Source organism: Phascolarctos cinereus, unplaced genomic scaffold (assembly GCF_003287225.1).
Source record: "Phascolarctos cinereus isolate Bilbo 61053 unplaced genomic scaffold, phaCin_HiC Scaffold_4;HRSCAF=312, whole genome shotgun sequence".
In the NCBI taxonomy this organism is placed as follows: Eukaryota; Metazoa; Chordata; class Mammalia; order Diprotodontia; family Phascolarctidae; genus Phascolarctos; species Phascolarctos cinereus.
In genome coordinates, this window is record NW_027555847.1 from 117,962,145 (window position 1) to 117,984,261 (window position 22,117).

Sequence of the window (22,117 nt, forward strand, 5' to 3'; positions counted from 1 at the left end):
TGGTATATTTGAAGGCAATGCAGAAGGAAATAAACAAAGAGAGGAAAGAGGGGATAATTGAGGCTGCAATATGGAAAAGACATGAGGGATTGGGATTGAGGTAACATAAGAATAATAACTAGCACCGTATACACACAATATTTCCAAATATTTTTTCATTTTACCCTTAAAACGATGCTGGCATACCTTAGGAGCTATCCTTATTTTACAGATGAAAAATCTGGGGCCAACAGGTTAAGTGACTTGTTCAGGATAACAAAACTGGTGACTGTCTAAACCTGGATTTAAACTCACATATCCCTGACTCCAGGTCCAGTGGTCTATTCACTGTGCCATCTAGTGGCTAATAGGTAAAGACACTGACCTTGGGAAGGAGAACAGCTGCCTTATTATCTGAAATTGGAGGTAAGGAGGAGAAGGTGGGGGACAGGGAGGTTTTTGAGATTAAGAGAGGGGGAAGAGGAAATTCATATACAATGAACTCAGCTTTTTCAATAAAGTAAAAGGTGAGGGCCTCAAGAGGGAAGAGAAAGTTTAGAAAATGTTTTGTAAGGAGTAATACAGTAAATCAATTAGGGAGGAATAAAAGGATTGCCTTATTCCAGTGAGGACCCAGTTGAAGTTAGACAACATACTGAGAAATGCCAGAAGAGTAGGTTGGTTTTCAAAGAGGCAAAGGAACTAGAGACCAAATTGCCAACATTCATTGGATTATGGAGAAAACAAGGAAGTTTCAGAAAAACATCTACTCCTGCTTCATTGACTACACTAAAGCCTTTGACTGTGTGGATCACAACAAAACGTGGCAAGTACTCAAAGAAATGGGAGTACCAGATCATCCTATTTGTCTCTTGAGAAGCCTATATGTGTGCCAAGAAGCAACAGTTAGAACTGAACACAGAACAACTGACTGTTTTAAGATTGGGAAAGGAGTACAACAGAGCTGTATTTTGTCACTCTAATTTATATGCAGAATACATCATGTGAAAGGCCAAGCTAAATAAATCAAAAGCCAGAAATAAGGTGCCAGGAGAAATATTAAAAAACCTCAGGTATTGTACAATAGGAGCCAGAGTGTGAGAATGTGACCTATGACTCCACAGTTAACATAAACTACCTTGAACAAGCAAAAGAAGCTCCAACTACCCCATTGTATAACTAGCGCATGACTCTGGGCCACCCCTAGCACTATGCCTTGTTAGTTCTGTTGCTATACAGTAACTGGCCTGGCTTGGGGGTGGGGCTGGGGAGCAGGGATCCACCATTCTGTCCTGTCACTGCCTAGGTCTAGTCTCATGAGTAAACTTACCCAATTATGATCAAGCTGCCATAAGTCCCTCTTTCTTCAGTATCTCAGTATCCTCTCAAAGGTTTTCCACCCTACAATTGGCAAAATCAGGGCAGAATAGACATGCCCCCATACATATATGCAGACACTACCAGTCTGACAGCAGAAAGTAAAGAAGAATTAAGAAGCCTCTCGATGAGGGTGAAAGAGGAGAGTGCCTAAGTTATCTTGAAACAATATTTTAAAAACTAAGATGATGATGAATGGCCCTGTCACTTCCTCACAAACAGAGGGAGAAGGAATGGAAGCAAAGTCAGATTTTATATTCTTGGGCTCAAAGATCACTGAAGATAGCAACTGTAGCCATGAAATTAAAAGACATTTGCTCATTGCAAGGAAATATTTTGCAAATCTGGACAGTATACTAAAAGGCAGAGACATCACCTAGCCAACTAAAGTCCATATAGTCAAAACTATGGTTTTTCCAGTAGTGATGTAGAGCTGAGAGAATTGGACTACAAGGAAAGCTGAGCATCACAGAATCTATGCTTTCAAATTGTGGTACTAGAGAAGTCTTTTTTTTAAAAAATCATTCATAATATTTATTATGAAAAAAACTGTAATAGTCATTTCAGTCATGTCCAACTCTTTGTGACCCCATTAGGGGTTTTCTTGGCAAAGACACTAAAGTGGTTTTCCATTTCCTTCTCCAGCTCATTTTACATATAAGGAAATTGAGGCCAATAGGGTTAAGTAATTTGCCCAGGGTCACATAACTAGTAAGTGTCTGAGACTAGATTTTTTATTAATATTTTTTTAATTTTTCAAACCCTCTCCCCCAATCTTCTCTCCCTTCTATCATCCCCTCACTCTCTTGTCTCCTTCCCTTCTACTTTCCTGTAGGGTAAGATAGATTTCCATACCCACTGAGTGTGTATGTTATTCCCTCCTTAAGTCAATTCCGATGAGAATAAGATTCACTCATTCCCTCTCACCTTCTCCCACTTCCCCTTCACAGCACAAGCTTTTTCTTGTCTGTTTTATATGGGATAATTTACCCCCATTCTATGTCTCCCTCTCTCCTTCTCCCAGTATAATCTTCTCTCACCCCTTAATTTTATTTTTTAGATATCTCCCCTTCATCTTCAACTCACCTTGTGCCCTCTATTTATCTATTTTTCCCCCTTCAACTACCCTAATACTGACAAAGGCCTCATGAGTTACAAATATCATCTTTCCATGCAGTAATGTAAACAGTTCAACTTTAATAAGTCCCTTATTATTTCTTGTCCTGTTTAATTCACCTTTTTATGCTTCTCTTGAGTCTTTTATTTGAAAGTCAAATTTTCTATTCAGCTTTGGTCTTTTCATCAAGAAACTTGAAAGACCTCTATTTCATTGAATGTCCAGTTTTTCTCCTGAAATACTACACTCAGTTTTGCTGGGTAGGTAATTCTTGGCTGTAATCCTAGTTCATTTCCCCTCCAGAATATTATATTCCAAGCCCTCCTCTCCCTTAATGTAGTAGCTGTTAAATCTTGTGTTATCCTGATTGTGTTTCCACAACACTTGAATTGTTTCTTTCTGGCTGCTTCCAATATCTTCTCTTTGACCTGGTAACTCTGGAATTTGGCTATAATATTCTTAGGAGTTTTCCTTTGGGCATCTCTTTCTGGAGGTAATCAGTGTATTCTTTCAATTTCTATTTAACCCTCTGGTTCTAGAATGTCAGGGCAGTTTTCCTTGATAATTTCTTGAAAGATGATATCTAGGCTCTTTTTTGATCATGGCTTTCAGGTAGTCCAATAATTTTAAAATTATCTCTCCTGGATCTATTTTCCAGGTCAGTTGTTTTCCAAATGAGATATTTCATACTGTCTTCTATTTTTTTTTTCATTTTGGGGGTTTTGTTTTACAATTTCTTGATTTCTCATGAAGTCATTAGCCTCTATTTGCTGCATTCTAATTTTTAAAGAAGTATTTTCTTCAGTGAGTTTTGGGCTTCCTTTTCCATTTGGCCAATTCTGCTTTTGAAGGCATTCTTTTCCTCATTGGCTTTTTGGACCTCTTTTGCCATTTGGATTAGGCTATTTTTTAAGGTGTCATTTTCTTCAGTATTTTTTGGGGTCTCCTTTAGCAAGCTGTTGACTTGTTTTTCATGATTTTCATATATCATTCTCATTTCTCTTCCCAGTTTTTCCTCTACTTCTCTTACTTCTCAAAATCCTTTTTGAACTCTTCCATGGCTTGGGACCAATTCATATTTTTCTTGGAGGCTTTGGATGTAAGAACTTTGACTTTGTTGTCTTCTTGTTGTATGTTTCAATCTTCTTTGTCACCAAAGAAAGATTCTATGGTTTGACTTTTTTTTTCGGTGCTGTTTGCTCATGAGCCCAGCCAATTACTTGAGTTATAAACTCTTTGTTAAGGCAGGGGTCTGCTTCCAATGTGGAGAATGTAGGTCCCAAGCTTTGGGGGTTTTGTGCAGCTGTTTTCAAAGATACTTCTAGGGACCTGAAAATTTTCAGTTCTTCCAAGGTGGTATGATCAAGGGCGAGGTGTTTACTAAACCTTTCCTGGCCTGTGCTCTGGTCTATGAGGGACCACAAGCACTTTTTTCTGCCTTGGAACTATGAGGAGGATTTTCTCTTCACCACCACCATAAGGACCACCATGCAAGTGCTCCTCCTCATCCCAAGATGACCACCACCCAGAACCATGACCCAGATCCAAGCACAGACAAACCAAGAGAATCCTGTCTCAGCACCAGCAAAGATATCCCTGCAGTCCCCCTCTGATCAGCCACATGATTCCCCCTCCAACTGTAGGCTGGGAACTCTGGAAGCAGCCGCCACCCTGGGGCTGCACTGGGACTGGGGCCAGACCAAGCTCCTCTATCACCTCGGTCGGACAGAGCTTTCCTATTGATCTTCTAAGCTGTCTTTGGTGTTTGTGGGTTGAGAAGTCTGGAAACCACCACAGCTCCCCTTGATTCAATCCCCTGAGGACTGCTCCAGGTTCACTGAGGCCTGGTGTTTATCTCCACAGCCTGCATGGCCCATGACGAACTGCGCTCTTCTCCCTACCCAGTGCAATAGACCTTTCCAATCAACCATCCAGGTTGTCTTGGGCTGGAAATTTGTTTCACTTTGCCTTTTGGTGGGTTCTGCTGCTATAGAATTTCTTTAGGTTCATTTTTTACAGGTTATTTGGAGGGGTCTGGGGGAGAGTTCAAGCAAGTCACTGCTTTTACTCTGCCATCTTGGCTCCACCCTGCCTAGAGAAGTCTTTTGAGAGTCTCTTGGACATCAGGGAGACCAAATCAGTCAATACTTAATTAATTCAGACTATTAATTGGAAGGACAAGTACTGAAGCTGAAGCTTAAATACTTTAGCCACATAATAAGAAAACGACTCACTGGAAAAAACCCTGATGTTGAGAAAGATGGATGGAAAAAGGAAAAGAGGATGGCAGAGGATTAGATGAACACACTGCATCATGGAAGTAACATGAGCTTGGACAGATTTCAAGAGATAATGGACAATAGAAGGACCTCCGTACGATGGTCCATGGAATCCCAAAGAGTCAGACACAATTGAACAAATGAACAACAACAAATGATGTATCCAGTCAGCAGAGCTGTGACTTCTTCCAGCTCTTTTCCATAAGTAAGACTGAAGGAAACAGATGGAAATACAAGTAAACAAGGGGTAGTTTTGGCAAAGGATAAACAGTGTTAAGGGATGAGAACAAGAGATTTGAGAGGACAGTGTACTGTTGAATTGGCTATCATAGGTTAGGGAAAGGAAGGAAGGTGATATCTGAGCAGGTATCAAGCCCAAAAAAGTCCTCAGAGGCAGAAGGATTAGAGTTCTCAACAGGTAGGTATAGAAGTGAGGTACAGGGAGAGACAGAATGACAGATTATGGTCAGGTACAGGAATATCAGAGGTTTTAATTAGAGAATTGGAATAATCGTGCATAATGTGAAATCTATGTGTGAAAGAACAAGCCTGACAGAAACAGAGGCATTAAATGTTGGGCCTCAGGTGAAAATAATAAGGATTAATTATATCTTTCTCCTATACTAGGATCTTTTTGGGAATTCATCTATTGAGAGAATATGTTAAAAGACGTCTCAATTTCACCTTTGCAACATCTCTCCTATGTGAGCCATCCTCTCATTTGACACCGCCACCACCCTCGTGTGGTCCCTCATCAACTTGCACTTGGACTACTACAAGATCCCGCTGGTACATCTGCCTGCCTCAGGCAGGCAGATCTCTCTCCACTCCAATCCATCCTCCATTCAGCCACCAAAGTGAATTTGCCCTAACTCATTCAAGGTAGGTGGATGGCAAAACTGTATCTAGTGATTTTTTCATCTGGGCCAGACATATAAACTCATCCTCAAAGACAAATTCATTTGGGGAAGGATCAGGGTAGGTTAGGCAGGAATTAATCTGAAGGGCAAAGACTACACAGCCAGAATTCTAGCAGTAAAACTTCCTATTTTAATTAATTATTTTTGCTAACTAGGTGCCGAGTTCCATTGATTATGTACTCATACTGTGTCAGCTGGTCACTTTTTGATCACCTTCCACTCATACACACCTCACATCTCTATTTATGGCTCTAGTGGACATTTGTGAACACTATGAATACTTCTGAACAGTATTCTAGTTACCTTCCCCTAACAAAGTTAAAAGGACCAATTTATAAACATTACTTAAGAATTTTTCCCCCGTCCTCAAAAAGCTACTTTGTGATTTCTTTTCATCCTTTACAAAGTACACTAAGTCTGAGGTGGAAATGAAGGGGCAGAGAGCAACTTTTTAAAAAAGTTACATCAAAATCAAACATTTTGTTTTTCATCATCATTTATTAAACTACCAAGTAACTCCCAATGACAGAATCATATATACCAAAGCTCAGAAGCAAAAAGATGCTGATTAATTGCTTGGTTCATTTTACTGGTGAGTTCAATCCTATTATCAATAGTTATAGAACATTTGAATATTAACTCTATATTAATTCTTAGGACTCTATAATCCCAAGCAAACTTTTATTTGAAAACCTTAAAAATAATTTCGTTTTCTGGATTAAAGAACCAAAGTAATGCTGTATTCTAGATAATGTGAAACTATCTTTAAAATAAAAAAAAGTTACTCCAATATATTGTATGTAGAATATAGAACATGCTAAGAAAGCTGCAGTATTTAGAAACTATTCAAGTTCCAAAAGTGTTCAAGAAACTAAAAAACTTCTAATGAATTCCGTACTATGAAGGATCAAATAATGAAAAAGATAAAGCATTTTGAAACAGTTGGTGACATCATTACATGAATTTTGGTAGCATTCACAAACAAATATGTAGAGGCCCCCAATCACAAAATTAAAGCATCATTCTCATGTATCAGTGGAAATCATTGACCTTGTTTGGCGGGTGGGGGGGATTTATTGCATATGAGTTACAGGTTGTGTAAGACAGTGTCAATATCCTGGCAAGAAGCTTCAAAGACTTTATAATAGAAAATATTCTGCTATATACATACACACCCACACCCACACACATACCCCTTGTGAGTATGATCTCCCAGGTATTGAGAAAGAGCAGAAAATTAAAAAACAGAATACTCTGTAAAACTCTTGGCCCCTCTGGTAGCCCAATAAGACAAAATGGTTACGGTTGAACAAAAAGCTACCAAAGGCTTATCAGCCAGCTCAAAGTTATCAAAATATTTCTCAGCATTTAAAACAGAAGAAAGGCTACAATACACCATAATCTGAGGATAAATAACCTAATTATATTTGAAATCGTGGCATTTTACCAAAAACACTAATGTCCAACTGTTAAAATGAATAATGAGCAATTTGTTTTCAGCATGCCTTCACTTCACTGTAAATCCTCCACTCCCTTTTTTGAGGAATTCCCCTCCTTAAGGCCCTCACTGACTTTATGCTACCAAGATTTTCCAGGATCCTCTACAATAGTGGCTCTCCTCCAGCCACTATTCTATGATTTAACCTTCCCTATTTCTTCCAACCATTTAGTCAACCTTCAAAAATTACCTGTCTCTTGTCTCATTCCCTCTAAGTGAAACTCCAAGAGGACAGATTCCTTTGAGTTAAGGTAGAAGAGAACAGAGAAAAGAGATTTTTGAGTAAAAAGGGCAACCCTTTCTCTGCCCTTCCAATTACAGTATGTAGGCAACTACCAATTTCTGCCTAGAACCCATCTTATCATTTGTTTTAGCCTTTTTTTCAGTAAAGGAAAGTGCTTGTGGTAGAGTATACTGATTTTATGTGGTCAGTAGGTGGAGAAGCAGAAGGAAGGCTGTTACTGGGGCAGAGTAACTATGTCTACACACTTCTGATGATGAGATGGGCTATGAGGAACCAACCCATTTTTCCTTATCTCCCTTTCACCCAAGCCCCTCTATTCACCCAAGCCCCTGTAATTCTCTTTTCCTTTCTCCTTTCTTCACCCATAAGGCTCTAAGGGGTGGGGAGTCATTTCAGGCTAAAGGTATAATATAATATAATATAATATAATATAATATAATATAATATAATATATAATATAATATAAATATAATGGTGATAGGAGAATATTGTGCATTTTCACTGATCCTGGGCAAATTCAGCTCTTATCGTCAGTTCCCTGACCTGGTAACTGTGAAGGTAGAGGGCAGTAACTTTTATCCTATTTAACTTTGAAGTTATCATTTTAATCCCTATTTAGTAAATTTGGTTTTAATTAGATTTTATGGTCATAAGTACTTATTATATTTTAAAACTTGAACTTGAATAGCAGGCTAAGCCTATGGTTCTTGCTTTTGCTGACTCCATGATCTCTTGCTTCACTTCAAATCCTGACTCTGTCCTTTACTAGCTGTGTGACCCTAGGCACATAATTTAACCTCTTTTGGCCTTGATTTCCCAAAACGTGTGAACTGAGTTACTTGGACTAAATCTACTCTAAGTTCCCTTTTAGACTGAAATCTAGGATCCTCTGATTTGTTTTCCAGAACAGCAAAATTAGGAAGCATTTCCGTTCTATTCATTTTCTAGGATTTTCTAGGATTAAGAATCTTCTTTTATGGTCTCTATTCTTATAAGAACTTAGGACAATCAACTAGAAACAAAATGTAACTTTTCCAACTCTTTTTGCAGGTTCTTTTGCAACCCCTAATTTGAAAGGGGATTGGAAGGAATAGCAACAGGCAGTTTTTAATACAGGACTGGAGGTTAGAAGAGATATTAGGTCTGACTATATTGATTTAAGCGTCATCTAGAGAGACAGCGTTTAAATTCTTGAGAGCAGATGAAATCCCCAAGACAAAGAGAGTAAATGAGAAGGGAAGCTGGCTTGGCTCCCTTTTAAGGGTTTAATAGAAGGATGATGATCCAGCAAGGAAGAAAGATAGAGCAGGATGAGACAGGGAGAAGGAGAATAAAGAGGGCATACTATCATAGAAGCCAGCAGAAGAGAAAACATCCAAGAGGATGGTTTATGAACAGTATCAAAAGCTTCAAAGAAGTCAAAGAGGATAGAGAAAGCAAAATCAACCAAACTGATTTGTTAAAATACCTTGGAGGGAGCAGCTTCAGTCAGGTGGTGGAAACCAAAATGGCAAACAATTGAGAAGTATTTGGGTGATGAGAAAGTGACAACAATAATATGATTATAGTTTATTATAAATAATGAAAGGAATGAACATAATTCTAAGAATTTAGTTGTAATATATAGGACAATAACTTAACAGAGATAATAGGGTCAAGCAATTTTGTTTTTTTCTTTGTTTTTTTAAGTATTGCATAAAACCAAAGCATCTTTATAGGCAGTTAGAAATTGCCTATACACAAAGAAATAATGGATAGGGCAGGAAAGGGGAATGCAGTGAGCCAGGTATCAAGGAGGTACGTAATGATCAAATGCACAAAAAAGGGTCTGGCAAGGAAAAGGATCACCTCTTTCTCATCTTGTCCTCAAATACAGGCATGAAGGAGGAAATGATAGGTGAAGATGTAGACAGATTTTGAGGAGTAGTAGTATGAAGTAGTAGAGATGAGGGAACTCACAATGGATAGTTTTTGATTTTCCAATGAAGTAAGAGACTAGAACATTTGTTGAGAGAAGAGTGGTGTAGGGAACTTGAGGTGAGAAAAGATTTGAAACAGCCACTGACATCAGTTAATCAAGAGTTAATCAAGGAAGAATTAAGGGATTATTGTACAGCAATGAAAGTCTAGTTTAAGTCAAATGACGTGAATCTGTAGTGGATACAATTCACACAGCTGTGTGGCTTTCCTCAGTAGTAATGGTAGGAACAGAGAAGGAGAATGAGGGGAATGACCCAGAGTTAAGGACGAGTGGAGTATAGGGTAGGAGACAGAATTCAGTTGACTTGGTCAACTCTACAGTCAACATTGTGAAGAGAGAAAGGCCAAAGCGTGAGTGATGGATTAGAACCAAAAGAGATGGAAGTTGTGGATGGTGTTTTTAGATGAAGAATAGATTTAGAAAGAATGTGACAGAGGAATAAATGAAAGGGAAGAAGATTCTGATTAGAAAGGGGAAACAACAGAATTCAGAAGCATGGACGTTGTCCAATGATGAGTGATAGTGAAAGCTAAGATATGACCTTTCCTGTGGGGAACTGAGTGGAGAGAAGATGTAGGTCATGGGAGTTAATTATTAAGTAGGAAAGCAGGATTTTTAAAGACAAAGCCCCAGATATCAGAGCAGGAGTGAGGATACAAAATGAGACTATGAGCCAAGAATGAGATATCATCCCAAAAAAGAATATATATCTTCCTATAACCTATAAGAATATATTTTTTCCAATAACTCAAGATATAAGAAAAGCAGTCAACGGCCCGGGGTGAAAGAGAATAGACTTTAAAAAAAAATGACTTACAAAGATTATGGCTACTAGGATGGATTCTCAGACATAGAGTTGGAGGAAAATTTCTTCTATTTCTAGCTGAAGAATCTAGTCTTTGAAAAATTTATGTAAATACGTCAACTGGACAAAGAAAAATATAAACTGTTGTCTATTCTGCTCTTGTCTTTGATGATTAAATCAGCCACTGGTTTAGTTGAGCCACTGAACCACTGAGAACCAGCCAGGAGATCCAGTGATATACCACCACCATAGAATATAAATACATAGAATTCAGGACTGTAAGGGACTTCAAAGATTACTTAATTCAACTCCTTTATTTGAAAAATAAATCCATGAATAAACTGAGGCATAAAATGATAAAGTGACATGCTCAAGGCCATATGAATAAAAAGTAGCACAGCTAGGATAGGACCCAATACCTTCTGAATCTAAATACAATGCTTTTCACCACTAGATAGGCTACACTGCTTTCTTTCTGTCCCAAAATGGCAAAAAAGAGTTCTATGCTTAGAGCGACACTTACAGAGAGAACCTGAAAACAAACCTGTCTCTGGGGAGTTAGTATGGAGACATTTTTAGTCCCAATATTTACCATGCTTTTCCTTCAGGGATTTGATTTAATTTTTATTCTGGAAAAATACAATATGATACAATGCTAAAAACTCATAAAAGTCTCAGCTTGAAATACTTACCACATTCTGGTTGATCTTGTGTCGAAAGCATGTGATATTAACTACGTAAGGCCAGTCATCAGGTTCCATCAAGACTCCGGTGGCATGGGCACAAGTTACATGAAAGGAAGCTGGGCAGCGTCCATAAGAACACTGGATGCAGGCCCCAGAAACTTTTTTAACTCTCTGTCTGCAGAAGATGCATTTCTGCAAGAGCAAAACAGAAAATGATGTAAATGAAAGCACAGTAGTTCCACTGATTCCCATATAACATGGGATAACAGCCATTTAAAAAAAAAGAAAAAAGAAAAAAAGAAAAGAAAAAGAAAAAGGTCTGTTACAACACCAACAAAGTCCATTCTCTCCAGGAATCACAGTAGTGAAAACAGCTGTAGCAACATGATCTGCCTGCTTTAAAGAAAACATTAGTCGCACACTATATTTAAATATATGATATTTAAATATTAAATATAATATACTATATTTAAATATAAGTAAATTTAAATATATATTAAATATTTAAATACTTCTGGTGGTGGTGAAGGCCAAGCATACCTGACCACACTTGCCTAGTTACACAATATAGGAATGAACCCCAAACACATTTCTATGAATCAGCCTAGAATGTCAAGTCCATCTTCGTTTAACCATCAGGTTTTTATACCAAGAAATGTGCCAGGGGTGTAGGAACAAACACTTTAAAACCTAAGGGAACACTTCAAAAATACTGTAAGAACATACAGACAGCTGGGGATTTTTAAAATTTTATTTTCTTTACAAGGAAATTCCAAATGTTAAATGGTCTAATGTGGCAACTGAGACTCAAGTATTTAATAATCCAAATCTGAACCCAAAGTGCCTAACATGAAAACCTGCTTCCTGAAGTGAGTAAATTGAAAAGCACCCCAAACGGCATAATTTTGCCGAATATTTGTAGCTGGCCGTGCCCAAGGAAGCTAGAATGAAAATAAAAACAGTAATAATGATTATCACAATTCCAAAATTAACTTGCAGACAATTAGTCCTATAGCATGTCAGCACATTTCTTATGAGAGTCAGAGAAAATCCAACAGTTTTATGTTATGGAAGCTTTGTAAATGAAAACTAGAGGGTTAGTATTCTGTAGAACTACATTAGTACCCAATAAAACAAGAGAAATGACTAAGAAGTGTGGTGAAATGGAAAGAAGGCTGGATTTGGAATAGAAGCACTTGAGTTCCCATCTTAGCTCTAGCACTTACTACCTACATGACCTCCAATAAGTCATTTCATATCTCTGGGCTTCAGTTTTGTTACTTATAAAATGAGGGGGTTGAACTATAAAAATCGTAATCACATTTAAACAGCACCTACAGCATACCACGCACTGTGCTCAACATATTACAAGTATCTCATTTTATTCTCACAACAACTTGGTGAGGTAGGCACTATTATTGTCTTCATTTTATGGTTGCAAAAACTGAGGCAAACAGATGTTAAGTGAATTGTCCAAGGTCACAGAGCAAATAAGTACCTAAAGCTAAATTGCATTCAGGTCTTCTTGACTCCATGTTCAGCACTCCATCCACTGTGCCACCTACTAACCTAGCTCCGTATCTATATAACCCATAAAGCTCTTTAAAACATATATGTTTGAACATCCTGTTATGAACAACTCCTGGGGGGAGGGGAGGAGAAGCACATGCTGATCAAATGGTAGATGAACTGCTTTTCTCCCTTGAAACCTACCACCACCTCCAAGAAAAAAGTCATTTGAGTCAATAATCTTTGTCAAGGCAGTAACATTAATTACCCAGAAGAGTTAATGCATCTTTTAAAAGGGAGAAGTTTCCTTTGGATAGCAGTTTTTAAAGACAGGACTTGGACTATAATGACAAAGAACAAAAACAGGCACCATTGTGGGGGAGTGGAGAAGAGAAGAAATATATCTATATGTTGGTAGAAATAGAAACAAAAAACTTCATAACACACACAGGAAGATGATTTTACTCCAGATACATACTAGATTAATCTGAATGACTCAAAATAATCACAAGTACATAAAAAATGACCAATGAGTTTCTAGAAGTGCAGGTAATATTTGCTATATAAATGGTAAGACAGCTGAACGAATGTTGTACCACTGGGTTATACCAGAAAACATGATAACACTACTGAGAATATATATTTACAATTATCTCTCAAATATGAATTGATGAAGTAAATAATTAAGCATAGCATAATGTTGTAGAAAAAAGCTTGTATTTCAATTCAAAAGACTTAGGTTCAGATCCTGTCTTTGCTATTTACTTAATTTGTGAGACCTTGGGCAAATCTTAATTGAATCAGTTCAATGTTTATTTAGTACCTAGATTCAAAATAAAAATAAAACTGTCCTTGAGCTCACATTCTGTGGTGGGCTGGGGATACAATATGCATATAGCATAAATAAATACAAAAAAAAAATTCAAAGTTCAGTACAAAGTAACTTGAAGAGAGAAAACGCTTGAACAACAGAAAGAGAAATCTTTTGAAGAGGTTGTCGCCAAGATATACTTTGAAGAAAACTAGAGATGCTATTAAATGAAAGTAGAAGAAAATGCATTCACTTTGGGCCTCAATTTCCTCATTTGTAAAATATGGAATTTGGAACAGAAATATAAGACAGTTTTATATATTACTGATCTATAAAACAACTTTGAAGAGTCACCTCATACCCAACAACTTGGCTATGATGACAAAATATAGGGATAATCAGTGTTGGAAGGCTTGTGGCAAGAAAGGTTTATGGAAAGATACATATTAGTGGAACTGTGCACTGATTCAAGCATTCTAAAAAGTAGAATTATGCTAAAAAAATAGATTAAAATATTCAAACCCTTTATTAGGCGTATTCTTCAAGGAAGACAATGATGAAAAATAAAGGTCTCACAAACAATAAAATATTTTTAGCAGCATCAGAAACAAAGTAAATGCCCATCACAACTGGGGAAAGGCTAAATATTATACAATATGAAGAATCAAAGAAGCAAGGGAAGACACACAAACTGATGCGAAGTAAGGAAAAACAGGGTAACAATATACTACCACCAAAATATAAATTGAAGAACAAAAATGTTGAAATTAAATGCTTTGAAATTATAATAAGCAGGCTGTCAAAAAGCAATTTTTTTTTCAAGGCAATTGGGGTTAAGTGATTTGCCTGGGGTCGCACAGCTAGTAAGTGTCAAGTGTTTGGTCTGAGGCCAGATTTCAACTTAGGTCCTCCTGACTTTAGGGCCAGTGCTTTATCCAATACGCCACCTAGCTGCCCCTCAAAAAGTAATCTGTGAATGTACCTCCCTGCCTTCTTTGCAGAAGTGGGGATCTATCAATGTGGAGCTTGGAATACAGTGTCATCCTTAACTGATATGTTGTTTAGTTCTGATGAACTATTTATTTTTCCTTTTTAAAAATTACTTGCTAGAAGGAATACGTGTGTGTGTGTGTGTGTGTGTGTGTGTGTGTGCGCGCTGCCTGTCTGTCTAGAGGGATATATTGAGAAATCAAAGTGTTGTAAAAACAAAAAGATAGCCATTACACATTTAAATGCAGCAAAAAATAAAATTATAAGAATGACAACAAAATATTATAGATATAATTGTACTCCGTTAGTAGAAATATTACATATGCCTACAGAAAAAAAAATATAACACTAACTGAATATTTAAAGCAAACATGAAAAGAAAAGAGAAAAAACAATGCTTATTTTGGCAGGTGAGACAAATTTCATAGCACATTAGATATCTTCAGAATGGAGATCCATAATTTTTGTTGACATTTTAGGGTTGTATTTACACTCACTTTCTCTAACAGCACAAAATGTACATTGTAATAATATTGTTACTATTAAAATTCATAATAGATCAATCTGACTTATGAAATTATAAGAAGTGCACTATAATTCAGAACTTCGACAGAATCTCAGATTTTATAACTTTTCTGGATAAGTGAAGATTGAGATGGGAAGTTGGGAAATTAACTACTGGCTGGTACTGAGGGAAGGAATTTGAACTCATGAAGATAAGTCTTCCGGACTCTAGGCCTGGAACTCTATCCACTCTATCCACAGCACTACCTACCTGTCCAAACTATAGAATAGGGATGGGTTAACTATGGACAAACAGGATGATCAGGCCCATTGTTTAATATCCAAACCAGCAGTAATTTAAAAAGTATCTGCAACTGCTGTATTTTTACCTTAAAAATTCACATAATATATCGTGACTGTTATTTAAACATGTTAGTGGAAGGGATGGCTAGATAATGTTTGTACTGCTATGCCAACTGCAATCCAATTTTCTAACCTTGTGTGTTTCATGAACGAATTTTTTCCCTTATATGTCAATGATCTGTAACAGAACACAAACAAATAGGTGAGGCACAGAACAGCAAGTTTTAAAAGATCATCACAGAACAGAGAAGGGAAAATAGAGAAGGAAAAGCTATAAAGCTTTTCCATAGGAATTTATGCAAGAAAGGGACAGAGAAAGGAATAAACACTAACTGGAAGTGATTTTTAGGTGAAGATATTGTAGCAGTAATAATAATAACTCATACTGATACAGTATTTTAGGATTTATATTCTCCTCACAACAACCTTGTAAGTTAGGTAGTACAAGTATTGATATCCTCATTCTGCAGAAGAAGAAACTGAGGCATGGAAATTAAATGACCTGCCTATGGTAACACAGGTAATAACTGTCAGAAATTCCCTAATTCCCAAAGGGAAATTGGTAGAGATGGCAACTGTTACTATCGACAGGAATCTTTATCAACCTACACTTTTTACCTTTCAATACAAAGAAAGGATGGTGTAGCTATAGGGAACTGCAAGATTTCACTGACCTGAATAAGTAACAAAAGTAAGTCCTTTCAATCTTAATTTTCCTCTCAGAGTTTTAAAGTAGTAAAGCCTAATGTGAACTTCACTTATGGCCTTCGGGCAAAGAACACAAGAGCCTGGGGTACATTCTGACAAGTGCCTAAGAACACGGTCAATGGCCAATGTGCACAGAAATTATTGGATGTCCAATATTCATAGCTGTTAGCCCTTTGTTAATGCTTCTGGAGTACCTCTACCCTAAGAGGCTTCATTAACAGAGCAGGTAACAACTTGGAATTTTGAAATAGCTAAACACAACTGGCTTCAATACATGGCAACCAAAGGACTAGGTTATTATTTAATGAAACAAACCTAAATCAAGAAGTCTAGTACAGCAGAAAGAATACTGGATTCTTTCATTCCAGCTCTGCTGTTTTCTAATTTTGTGACTTTGGACAAGATACCTAGCCCCCCTAGGGCTCAGTATCCTCTTCTTCAATATGAAGGTTTTGTACCAGATGATGTTTAAGTGGCCTTCAAGCTCTAAATCTGTTAGCCTATGAACATGGGGGGAAAAAAAAACACTCACATGTCCTAGCCAGCAATTATAAACATATATGACTATATTACTTACCCATTACCTCCCCGGATGTTACTATTAAAGATTCACTTGTTTTCAAGTGAATTGTACATGCCCTAAGACATTCACGATGTCCATAAGAAACCATACCCTGATCTTCCCTTGCAAAGTTCACTTGACCACTCATGCACTGCTCTTGTTTAAGCAGTTACTTTAGCCAATTCGAACTGAAGGGAACAAATGGGTGTTACTAGGTCGTGAAACGAGTAGGGAAGATCTGGGAAGTCTGCTCAGAATGGTGCTAAAAAGTAAGAAGAAGCCCAGCTATGGGACTTTGTGAAAGTATGTCTTCAAAACTCAATTGAACCTAGTGAGTTCTTAAAGTCAGGCAGTAGATTCAAATCCCTAATGTGATAAAGAATTCGCTTTCCATGAATTCTAGTCATAATAATTCTCTCCTTTTCTTTCTCTCCCGTTACTCTGATGCCTGCTCAGGAATGTCCCAATATATCTTCTGTGGAATTCATCTCTGAAAGAATTATCCACAATAATCTCTGGATCTTGGATTCTCTGTTCTAGCTTGAGTTCATTTGTTCTTAAGGATCCAGCTGTCCTAAACAGCAAACCATTCTTGAAGGAAGAAGAGAAGAATGGAGAGTGACTTCAGTGAAAACCTGAGAGAAGGAAGAGAAAATGCCTCCTAGAAATTCATCTTTTACATGCTAGAAAAAGGCCAAAGGGCAGAAATAGAGTGAAGCCAAGATCTTGGCAACTCTAAACCAACCATATGAAAAGAGACTATTTGTAAATGAAATACCTAACATCATTCTTTTGAATATTCTGCATATATATAGGAATTATCATTTTTAAAACACTAAAAAAGACATAGTATTGAATGTTTGAAGAATTTTAGACAAAAGAGAAGAAACGACAATCTTACTGTCTCTCTTACAGAACTGATTCACAATGAAATTATATAATTCCATAAAGGAGCAAGGATTCTGTCGGTAAAGGAATCTGAATACCATCTCAAATTTGCTGCACGATTTTTTTTTTCAGAGTGGCATTCATTGCATGCTCAACTCATTGTCTGGCTAATAATTTTTCCTACTAAGTCAGGAGACTCCTTACCTTTTGGGGGATGAGAAAGTACTCTTACTCTCCCAAAACTTTTGGATGGACAAGAGAGGAGGTGGGAGGGATGAGGAAAGCTTTGTAATATAACAATTTAGCTCAGGGAAGCAGGGTCCTGAAAAACTAGTAAAGCAGTGTGGAAGCATGCTGATGAACATCGAAGGTTGCATTTTAAGGGGCATATTTCAGTGAGTAACATGCTTTTCTCTTTATAGTAGCATATACCAGTGAAACATAGGAAGGGAGGACATGGCAATAGATGTTTTCTATCCTTTGCCATTAACTGTTAGAGACCTTTAGCTTGAATGGCTTTACTATCTAATGTAAAAAAGAATGACACTGAGGAAATAGGCTATGAGAAAGAAATTCAAGATAAATACAAATATCAATTAATAATAAATAAGATTTATAATGCATATTTGAGGCTATGTTGCATGGACTCTCATCTCAGGTTTCCCAACAATAAAATAGGAACCTTTTTTTCACCATTTCCACGAGGAAGTTTGAGCAGAAAAGCCTTCAAACATGTCTGCTATTCCGAGAGCCTCCAAAGTTAAAAGACCACAGACCTTTTTTTTTTCTCTCCCACCTATTCTTCCAAAGTCAAGTGCTGTGAGGATTCCTTGGCAAGTATGATTTATACAGCACTGTGTTGACTCAGGGGACTGTAGATTTCCAGACTTATTCCCATGGCATTGGCTATTATGGCTACCAATGGATACAAGAGCTAATGAAGTAGCTGGTACAGACAATCTGTGAATCACCAGGTTTCAGGTTCCTTGAATGCACAGCATGGCTGCTGTAGAGAGCACTAAAAAATGTTGCGCCAGGAAGGTCTGAAGGCAGTTGCTTTGTTGTTTATTTGATTTTTAAAGTCTATTTTGTAATATATTGTTGTTGTTTTTGGTATTTTGTGCGACTACTGGTTTGTTTTTAAATAAATTACTTCAAATAGGCCACTCATACTTTTAAATTACTGCATGCAACCTTGCTGGCAACAATGAACTTTTCAGTGCTCCAGGTAAGATAATACATTAAGAAGGAATTATTGTTTTGCATTGGTGAAGGGAAGTTTCCTTCCCCACTCTGATGAAATCACAAGTGCTAACCAATACCTACATACATATATATATACAACTACACATACATAAATCACTATATATTTCATATTTTCCCTACCTGTAATTGCTCTGACACAAAGACTGTGTCACTTTGCTTCCTTATATCCTCGTCATCTAATGAGCAAATAGCTTAATTTCTTTTTGATAAGAGCTGGCACTTGTACAGTGCTTTAAGGTTGACAAAACACTTTGAACAGATCAACTTACTCAACATTCACAACAACCCTAGGAGGCAGGTGCTTATTATCATCCTCATTTTACAGCTGAAGAAACTGAGACAAACAGAAGTGAAATGATGTGCCCAGAGGCACATAGCTCTGAAGTGTCTGAGACCAGATGTGAACTCAGGTTGACCTGATTCCGGGCCCCCAGTACCACCTAGAAGCCTAGAATAAGTGACATCTACCTACAAGGATACAAGGTCACATATGTGTAAAAATTGTGTGTGTGTGTGTGTGTGTGTGTGTGTAAAAAATGTAGTGATGGGGGAGAGAGAGGGAGAGAGAGAGAGAGAGAGAGAGAGAGAGAGAGAGAGAGAGAGAGAGAGAGAGAGAGAGAGAGAGAGAGAGAGAGAGAAAGGAAATGGAGTGAGACACTAACAATAGAGGGAACCAGGAAAAGGCACCTGAGGTGAGCCCAGAAGACAGCTAGGGGTTTCAAGAGATGAAGACAAAATTTTTCTGGTCTCTGTAGTCTAAGGGTGTGACCAAAATACAAACAAACAACATGAAATTACATTGTAAAGTACAGTTCTGTATATTTCTACAACCACTCATAAGAGGAAGTCCTCTGTGCCCTCCCCCAAAAAATTATTTCAACATTTCAAGCTCAAAGCATTAAAAATAAATGGCTCATGATGCACATGGTGTTGAATTGGACCTTTATTTATGATATGTGTCACAAGCCATTTATCTTAAAATTTTACATTGGGCTAGAATTCACTCAGCTTCGAGTGAGAAAACTAGAAACAAGTCAGAGAGCAAGTGACAGGAGGAAAGGCCAATAAGATGAGCTCAGCACAGCTAGAAGATGGAGAAGGGAGATTTTGGCAGAGATGACTTGCAGAATAAACCTGTGATTTATTAAAAACATGGATGGAGAATCCTTCTTGGTAGTGACTAAATGTTACATAAGAAAAAATAAACAAAAGGACTCTAGAACAAAACTGTAGGCAAGCCAGTTCACATCATAGGTGTGAGAGGTAACAAATTAATGGATAGTTTTTCATGCAAACTATTACGAGAACACTGTTACATTGTTTTACTTGTGTTTATGAACAGAAAAATCACTGGGGAAATTTTTCCATCCACCTGAAATTTTAAAGCATGATGGTGGAAAAGCTGCCCAACTTCATTATTTTATTTTTCATATTGAATTTCTGCTTCATGTCTATGCTGCTATTGATTACAATCACATTGTTGGAGCTGGACACCCTAAACACAACCTTACTTCACATTTAAGAGGAGTGTTTCACTCTTCTGAAGTTCAATTAATATAACTAACATGACTGTCTATACCCTTATACCTTTATCAGATGAGGACACCTCTTTGAGTTAGAGAATCAATCAAAAGAAGGCATAAACTATTGCAAACAACCTACCTAATCAAGGACAACATCAGATCACACAACGTATTGGGACTAGTTACAAGAATTAGACAATTTCTGGGCTGGAGGTCGCAGTGGCATTTCTAACAACTGCTTCAAGGGTTAAACTCTGGGAGTACTTTCAGGAATCAGTGATTTCTATCTGTAATTAGAGTGATCCCAGAGGGAGTGTCATACTTCTAATTCCCCTTTCCACTGATTAGATCAATGCATAGAGCTGTGAGTTGAGAGAAGACAAATTAGGCAAACTGAGGAAAGTTAGCTTTAGGAATCCTAACCTCTTTGTGGCACTGAGACAGATGATTTCAGGAGACTACAAGGGCTATCAGGGCCTAATAGAAAGCTACACTTAATGAAGGGGAACTTTGAGGACACCAAAAAGTAAGAAAAAAGACTTCTATCCAACTTGAAACCAAGAGATATCCCTTTGCCACAAAAATATTGAGTGCAATTTTCCTTGTGTTTCATAAATGCTTACAGGTGAAGGTGCCCCAGTCTTTCTGGGGGGTAGGATGGATGTTTTCTCCTATTCTTACTCACTGGAGTGGGGGGGGGAGAAAGCTCTTGAATAGCATTACTAGAGAAATTCCACAATCCCTCAGAATTACTTCTAGAACCCTGAGGAACCTGATCCACCAAAGTGAATGGTAGTTTGGAATTAGCCCTGAAGGAGATGCCACACAGAGATGAGAAAACAGACCCTTGGGGAGCAGAAATGATTTGTCCAAGGTCACATAGCTAGTAAGTGGCAGAAATGGACTTCAAATCTGAATCTTCTGACATTATATTTGGTGCTCTACCAGGTTAACTCCCTGGTAGTATGGAACCCTGTAAGTGATTGCTACTTCCATGTGACTAGAATGAAGTTATTTTAATTTTCTGAGTCCCCAAGGCCTAGGAACCCAGACAGCTAAGAAAATAATGTAAACAATGACAGAAGAGAAGCAGTAATCATGGGATCATGGAAAGATCACTGGAATAGACATCAGGAAACCAGAATTCCATTTCTGGTTATACCATTAATTAGTTGTGTGAACTTGGCTAAGTAAGCATTTGCACCTCTGGGAGGACCTGTTTCCTTACCTGCAAAATGAGGGGATTTGAAAAATGTAACAGACAATTTTGACAACTTCTTAATGATTTAGATGAAAAAAGGGGGGGGGGAGAATCAGGAAAATGAATGCCCCAGGTGTCTCATGATGGATATCTGGTATAGAATCTCAATCATAGAGGGATTCTCAATGTATGGTGAGGTCCTCCAAATGCTATTTCCAGAGGACACTGCATTTACTGCATCTGGCTTTAGAATACTGTATACTGAGAGCCATAATCACACAAAAGAGTTTGACTTGTCTATTCACATAAGGGAAAAGAGGGGGGAGAGATGAGAAATGCCCATTATCTGGGTTACATTGTTGCACAGACAGCTCACTGAACTAGGCCATTATGATAAATATATAAATGCAGACACATACACATTATGTGTATATTCACATGCATTTATATACATACACACACACGTATGTACATATAATCTCATTTGATCCTCACAACAACCATGGGATGTAGGTGCTATTATCATCTATTTTACAGATGAGGAAACAGGTTAGGTGTCTTCTCTACAGTCATTCAGCTAGCAAGTATCTGAGGCCCAGTTTGAATCCAAGTCTTCCTGACTACAGGTCCAATGCTCTTTCCATTGCATCACTAGCTGCCCCTATAATTGTAAAATGCTTGGCATAGTCCCTGGCCCATAATGAGCACTAAATACATGTTAGTTATCATTATATTATTAGCACAGTGCACCCTGTGCATAGCAGGCACTGAATGTTTGTCACACTGAAATGTCCCAAGCTTCTTCCTAAGCAAAAAGAACGTCTTTTTCATGTCACTACTTCTAAAGTGGCAGGAGACATAAAGCTTTGAATTACAGGTGTCTACAGTCCCCAAAGAACCGAAGTT

At 37.6% G+C, this 22,117-nt stretch overlaps 1 protein-coding gene across 8 annotated transcripts in view; it reads right to left on the minus strand.

Annotated features, from left to right (window-relative positions):
- Window positions 1-22,117, minus strand: part of KDM4C (lysine demethylase 4C) — a 484,233-nt gene that overhangs the window by 73,008 nt on the left and 389,108 nt on the right. For all 8 annotated transcript variants that reach the window (XM_021006278.2, XM_021006277.2, XM_021006274.2 and 5 more), the window contains one exon: window positions 10,893-11,078. In XM_021006278.2, coding sequence (XP_020861937.2) covers window positions 10,893-11,078 — 186 coding nt within the window. The remainder of the gene's footprint in view (window positions 1-10,892; window positions 11,079-22,117) is intronic.